The following is a 7,333-nucleotide window of genomic DNA, read 5'->3' as shown; positions in this document are numbered from 1 at the left end:
AATGTTGTTACCATGGCAACGATGACTCCGCCCACACCAAAAACGATTGGCGTTTTCGCTTTACGATAACGCACCTTCATGCGAAATTTGAAGATGATCCGAGAAGAACTGCAGTCGGTAGAGCGCTCACAAGGAAATCTCTGCGGCGGCGGCGGCGCGACGAGGCCAAATCCATAGTATCCCCCCGAACTCGTTCGGGGGATACAATAATGCTAGGGAGTCTTCCTTCTTCTAGGGAGAGAATTCCACATATAGCCTTATTCTCCTATTATTTATCTAGTTAAACTCAATAAACATTAATGCAAACGTAACATTAAAGATTCAATAGCTCTTGTCTATAATGGTTTTTCCCATACATCATCCTCAATTCAATGTGAAATCCGGAGACATTTGTGGTTCAGCAAGGAAATCTCGTAGTACAGACGCATGTATTTTTATTCAGATTCTGGGTAGTTTTACTACGATTACATGTTATTACCAGATCTGATTGATATACTGCGCTCATCTACTGTTTCAAACATTTCCTGCATATCATGGCATTACCATGATATCAGGAGTAAGATAATATAGATCTATATTATCTTACTCCTGATGATATCACCGGTTACCCTAACCCGCCAACAAAAATACGCAAAAGTGATTTCATATTGTCGATGAAATGTTTTAGGCCTATATCAAACCCTGATTGAAGAATGTGTCCAGCGGTCTAACAATATAGTGGAAACGTACCGTCACTGGTTAGCACAAATTCAAGAAACGATCACAAATTTCTAAACAAAGTTTCACAACAAAGATTTTCCACACAAAAAAAAAAGCCATAATATGCAGGAAATGTCATGATATGCCATACCGGCCATATGATGGCCATGTGGATGACTTTATATCTTCATCATTTCGATATCAACGCTCATTCCAACGTTACAGCCATTAGTGGAAAAAACAGTGATTGTGCTAGGTTACAGCACCATGCACTTACTTAGGCTCATAGGGTCTATGTCCCCCAGGGTACTGCCGGAACGTACCCTGGTAACTATATCTGATATGGTTAGGGTTAGGGTAACCGGTTAAGGTTAGGGTTAGGGAGTAGGCATAGGCGACTCCCTAGACTCGTTAGTGGAGTAGGCGAGGTACGGTCCGGCATATTAGATAGTACCAGGGTACGTTCCGGCAGTACGTACCCTGGGGGACATAGACCCTCTCAGCCTTACTTAATGGGAAACATTGGTTTTTCAATGGACAATATTAGCATTTTATTCATATGGTTTGCACAAATTACAGTGTGGTATTTTCACAGCCATATAATAATATACAATTATTGCCTTATTGCAGGTGATATTGTTTTGTTAACTGAGAAAATAAATGTTGCTCAAGACCAATTTTGATTTTCGTGCTCACAAAACTCTATGTCGCCTGCGCACCCAGGCAATAATTGTTTTCTTTTATATGTATGTGAAAAAAAGACAGAGATAGACACGGAGACAGAGACGGACACACACATGCACGCACGCACGCACACACACAGTGACACACCCACACACAGTGGCACACACACGCACGAACGCACGCACGCACGCACGCACGCACGGACACACACACACACACACACACACGCACACAGAGGGACAGAGAGAAGGGGAGAGAAATGACTAAATAGATGGATGGATGGGTGGATTGATTGACAGATGCAAAAACAGACAATAAAACATACAGATAGATCGTTATATACACGTGTGCATGCATAACAATATATTATATGTAAACGTTTCGTTCATCACACATTCCCACACACGTTCATCTATATATATCAGGAGTAGATAATAGGGAACTATTATCCCTACTAGGGAACTATTATCCTACTAGGGAATAATTATACCCCTAGGGAACTAATTATCCTACTAGGGAAATAATTATACCCCTAGGGAACTATTATTCCCTATTATCTACTGATATATATCCTGCTGTATACAAAATGTTATAATTAGTTCAACGTCCACCTCCGGTACTTAACAGGTTTCTAGTCCGAGGCATAGGATTTGACTTTAGCCTGTGCATGATAGCATCCAGCCAGAGAGCTGACTCGTCTGGACGTGAGCCTAAATATATTGATATATTTCAGGGTGCGCAATTAACGCGAGTCCGGACTCAAATACTCCCTGATTTACTGTCGGACTCCCTGATTTGACAGAGCACGGCCTCGCGGAATTACCATATTTTTTCAGCAAATGTCCAAAGAAAATTTGGCAGACGTGCAACCGCATGAATCTTCAAAATATGCGTTAATGTTAATATCTTAGTTTTGAAATTCAGACTGCGGACTCCCTCTTTTTGAGAGTAGGGGATCCATTGGACTCCCTTGTTCAAAAGTTCATTTCTACCCCTGATATTTACACAGTACTACTTAATATATATATTTATATATAAGTGTATATATACACTTAATAGACACGACTTCCATCACGCACCTGCCCAGTAGATCGGAAAGCATTTCTTCGACACTACGTCGACCTCGAAGAGGTCACCACGTGCGCTGATCGTCTCCACGTTGTGCTCCGAGATCACGCCGCCATCGCCGAGCTGCAGCTCCCTGTACTTGCACTCGATGCGCAGCGAGTCGTAGCCGATAAACGCCGTCCAGTGACGATCTTTGTCGCCTCGCTCACGGTAGAACCAGCGGGCCTCCTCCGGATGCATCTCCTCAACCGCCTCATCCTCAGGTGACCACGACAGATTATTCTGCCCAGGGTTCATGTCAGCGTCGGCGGCCAGCTCGGACTTACGGGCGTTCGATCGTCGGAAGAGGTCGCCGTCAGCTCGTCCGTTTGAACCTTGACAATACAGTAGTATCCCACATTACAATAACTCGAATTACGTGCATTTCTCTATATGTATGTAATTTTATGACCAGAAAAATCGTGATGTAAAAGAAAAATTCCCTCATGTAATTTTATACAGGAATGGAAAGATTTTTCAATTGCTGTCAGTAAAATTAATTCTACATATATACATCAGGGGTGAATCAAAACAAAGGAGTGTGCAAGGCTAAATTATTGGAAATTCAACTTTCGTGCTAGCCCTAATCTATCTACGATTTATTATATATTTAATTTAACAAATCTGAACTTAGAACCCATCTCCTAGCATTCTACGGAAAAAAGTTTTTCCATACTGATAGTCTGATACACATTCACAATCCGCAGATATACAGATAAAAACTCATGAAATAGTTAAAAAAATATTCACCATAAAATCAGACCCTCCCTCAATTATTTCAAACGAAAGACTGTTTATGCATGCAGCGTCGGCCATCAGTGTCGTCAAGAACGGTTTTCATGGGAATCAACGTTGGGGGGAACTATGACTCACCTCTTGACTTGACTGATTAGAGGAGTACGTAGAGCTTTACCTTTGACCTGCAGAAACAGCTGTTTATGCTCGAAGCCCCCTCTCACCACCACCAGCAACAGTAAGGAATTAGCTGGGATTGGAAGTGTGTATAATCACAGGGCATAACAGTAATGACTATAACGTTAATTACTATTGTAAACGTTGTTTAGGAAGAATGAAATGAAATTAAACATGTTGTTTGGTTATTTTATATATTTTGCATCGTTTTATTGTTGCTGTGCAAAGTTTTGGTGGCTAGTACAGTAGTACACTGATCTAACTTTTCATTGGGGGCAGAAATCTCGATCCCCAATAAACCACATCATGGTTTCTGAAAAATTCTCACGGGAGGCTCTTATTTTATGGTCAAACTTTTCGAAAACCAAATTTTTGTATCCCTTTAAATAGCCAATATGTTTAAGTGTTAACTTCCACCCATAAACGTCCATTCACAATCATTGCCCTGCACCCAGTGCACTTTGCCCTGCACCCAGTGTACTTTTAAGGTACAAGGTAATAAGTCTTATTCTGAACATGTGTCACATCACAAAACTATTAATTTTGTAATATGGTTTATGTAACCTATTTCTTTTGGCCCAAGAACATCAAGTAGAAACGTATGTCCAAATATATATAACAGGAGACAATGAAATAAAAGTGTCAATAACACTGTAGCTCACCTTAGGTGTGATAGAAGAAGGAGGGGAGATATATAAAGCAAGAGTATATATGGGAGAACTCCCATTATATAGCATATCTCCTATTATAATATACTCTTGATAATGATATATATATGCATAAGTTTGGATGCGAAAATAAATGTTTCAGATCTGAAAGTCTGAAATCTTGATGCGAGATGGCGCTACGCCTAAATGATGGCCATTTTGGTTTTCGAATATCGCGCAAATAAAAACAATAAAATATTCAAGTCAAATTACTGTAACGAAGAATCTAAAACACAATATTACACGTATATAGGTATGATTGTAGAGTTGTTGACCAGTTAGACGAAATAAACGTAATAGGACGTTGTCGTCTCTCCCATAGGAGTAACAACTGTTTTGGGGCTAGCCTTACACATTCACATACCAAAATTTTACAAAATCGAATGAATTTAGATGGCCATTTTCATTTTTGCCAAAAAGTGGGCGTGGCTCGAAAGTAGGTCGACTGGCGTGCTCCAAAATAGGAAGTTCAAATCTCTCCCATAGGAGTAACAACTGTATGCAATTTGAAACATGTGGGCCAAACAGTTCTTGAGTTATCGTTGACCGTAGGCAGACACTGAAATGCATTGTGAAATTGCCAAAATCTACCTAATTTGCATAATTTAAAAAAAATATCAAAACCCGTGTGATATGTTTTGGGGCCAGTCCTTATTCATTTACATACTAGAAATGAGCAAAATCCGTTGAACCTGAATTGACTTATGGCCATTTCCAATTTTGCCAAAAAGTGGACGTGGCTCGAAAGTAGGTTGACTGGCGTGCACCAAAACAGGACGTTCAAACCTCTCCAAAATAGGAGTAGCAACTGCATGCAATTTAAAACATGTGGGTCAAACGGTTCTTGCGTTATCGTTGACCGTAGGCAGACACTGAAATGCATAGTGAAATTGCCAAAATCTACCCAATTTGCATAATTAAAAAAAAATCAAAACCTGTGTGATATGTTTTGGGGCCAGTACTCATTCATTCACATACCAGAAATGAGCAAAATCCATTGAACCTGAACTGACTTGACCATTTCCATTTTTGCCAAAAAGTGGCCATGGCTCGAATGTAGGTCGACTCGAGTGCTCCAAAATAGGACGTTCAAACCTCTCCCATAGGAGTAACAACTATATGCAATTTGAAACCTGTGGGCCAAACGGTTCTTGAGTTATCGTTGACCGTAGCCAAATGTTGACGGACGGACGGACAGATGGGCGACACACCATGGCAATAGCTCATCTTGACGATGTCAAGGCAAGCTAAAAACGTGACTCATATTATAGTCTTATGATACAGTTTTTTGTGGTTATTTCACATATTATGCATTATATTAATGCCATGTATTATTTCAGTAACACAGTCACAGAGTGAGAGCGTTAATTAGATTAGAATTGAGGTATAACATTAACAATGAAGAGCTCACTCTTTATTCTTGTTGTTGGTGCCCAGGTGTGTGCGTGCGGTGTACTTGTGACGTGTGTTGCATAGGAGCATTTGAACGTCATTTACAGGAAGTTATCGACAATAATTAATAGGCGAAATAGAGTAGAGAAACATTAAGACGGTAGTAAATACATTTCGTGTTTATTTACCTTTTTTTTATTGAGACGTTCCAAGTGCCTGTGCATAACATAACTGTAACATAACACGCACGGAGTCTGTCACAGTCACACAGCACAGGGTTAGGGTTCGGACACACTATTACTATTAGTATTACTATTACTATTACTTATTAGTATTACATTAGGATGATTAGCAAAGCGATACCAAGTGATTAAGTACGGGTACTTAAAGTAGGTTACCTTTCAAGACGCTTTCATGCTCATAGCTGGATCCTACCAATAATTCCTCGTCATCTACATTCATTTGAAATTGCATTTGCATAGCCGCAACATCATCTAGGGATGTTGTAGATTGTAGCACTTCAAAATCGTCTGCGGGCGATCGGTAATCCATGATATCATAATCATAATAAAATTAATATCATGGCGGGTTTAGATGTATCAGATTCAGTGTATATAAGTTATAACGTATCACGTACCGTTACCAGATAGTGCGCGCTACTTTTTTACGCCAACTTAATAATAGTTATAATAATAATTATAATAATAGTTAGGGCCTAGTAATAGTTTACACGTTACACAGTACAGTAACAGAATTCGTTATATGTTATGGCGCGTGAACTGATGTGTAACGACAGGTCTATGGTGTAACTAAAACGAATGTAATGGTAAAGCCTCATCGCCGATGTTTTGATTTGGGTGTATTTTAGACTGGTCCGTGTCTCTTATCATCATTTTGTAATACGTGGTAAAGTAATGCCAGGACTCATCTGACGTCTTGGTGACTATATCGCCCCCTTGTGGCAATCACAGATATATTCGTGTAGATAATATCAGGAGTAATGTTAAAAATGACAATTTTGTGACAATTTACTCCTGATAATATCAGAGCTATAGAATATATATTACTGTAGACTATACTACTATACTATATACTATAGTAATATGTACTACTATACTATATACTATAGTAATATGTACTACTATACTATATACTATAGTAATAATTATATGTACTATACTATATACTATAGTAATAATTATATGTACTATACTATAGTATATAGTAAAATTACGGGTACTATAGAAGATATTCGAATTTAGAAGATAAATATATAGATAGCCTATATATTTAGATAGCCTATATATATAGACTATAGATGTCTATATTCTATATTGTTTTTTTTCTTCTTTCCTTGGTGGCTTCACCCCTGTTATTGTTTGCTTCTTTCCCAGAGAGTATATCACATTGTGACAAGATGCATAAGGGATATCCCTATAATTGTAAATAGTAGATACTCTAAAAAATACTAGGAGTACTTCACTACAAGCATGCACGCACTACTTGAGAGAGAGAGAGAGAGAGAGAGAGAGAGAGAGAGAGAGAGAGAGAGAGAGAGAGAGAGAGAGAGAGAGAGAGAGAGAGAGAGAGAGAGCGCTAGAGAGGTGAAAAGAAGTTAGAGCGCGCGAGCGGGAAATCGCCGCAGGGGGGAGGCACCGGTTCGGCAGTCGTCCGCTATAAATACACGTGCAGCTGCATGTTTACGCGAAACTACCCGCGCCGTGACCCGATGACGCGCCGTGACCTGCCGCAAATGACGCATGCGCACGCACCCACGCACGCACGTAGGGACAAGCACGCACACTCTAGCACGCACGCACGCACGCTCGCAC

The 7,333-nt window shown here is 39.8% G+C and overlaps 1 protein-coding gene across 3 annotated transcripts in view; it reads right to left on the bottom strand.

The window, feature by feature from the left end:
* LOC106814179 (phospholipase DDHD1-like) overlaps positions 1-6,511 on the bottom strand; it is a 23,811-nt gene extending 17,300 nt beyond the window's left edge. Inside the window, exons 1-3 of one of the 3 annotated variants that reach the window (XM_014818487.1) lie at positions 6,139-6,511; positions 5,900-6,031; positions 2,463-2,825 (exon numbers count right to left, since the gene is read on the bottom strand). In XM_014818487.1, coding sequence (XP_014673973.1) covers positions 2,463-2,825; positions 5,900-5,981 — 445 coding nt within the window. In that variant the 5' untranslated portion in view covers positions 5,982-6,031; positions 6,139-6,511. Of the gene's footprint in view, positions 1-2,462; positions 2,826-5,899 lie in introns of all 3 variants that reach the window. The other 2 variants (XM_014818493.1, XM_014818480.1) reach the window with 2 other exon arrangements.
* Positions 6,512-7,333: the final 822 nt, after the last annotated feature.

The sequence above is a fragment of the Priapulus caudatus genome, unplaced genomic scaffold (assembly GCF_000485595.1).
Source record: "Priapulus caudatus unplaced genomic scaffold, Priapulus_caudatus-5.0.1 Scaffold25, whole genome shotgun sequence".
Classification (NCBI taxonomy): Eukaryota; Metazoa; Priapulida; class Priapulimorpha; order Priapulimorphida; family Priapulidae; genus Priapulus; species Priapulus caudatus.
The sequence above is the reverse complement of the archived record's forward strand: the minus strand, read 5'-3'. Positions and strand labels throughout refer to the sequence as shown.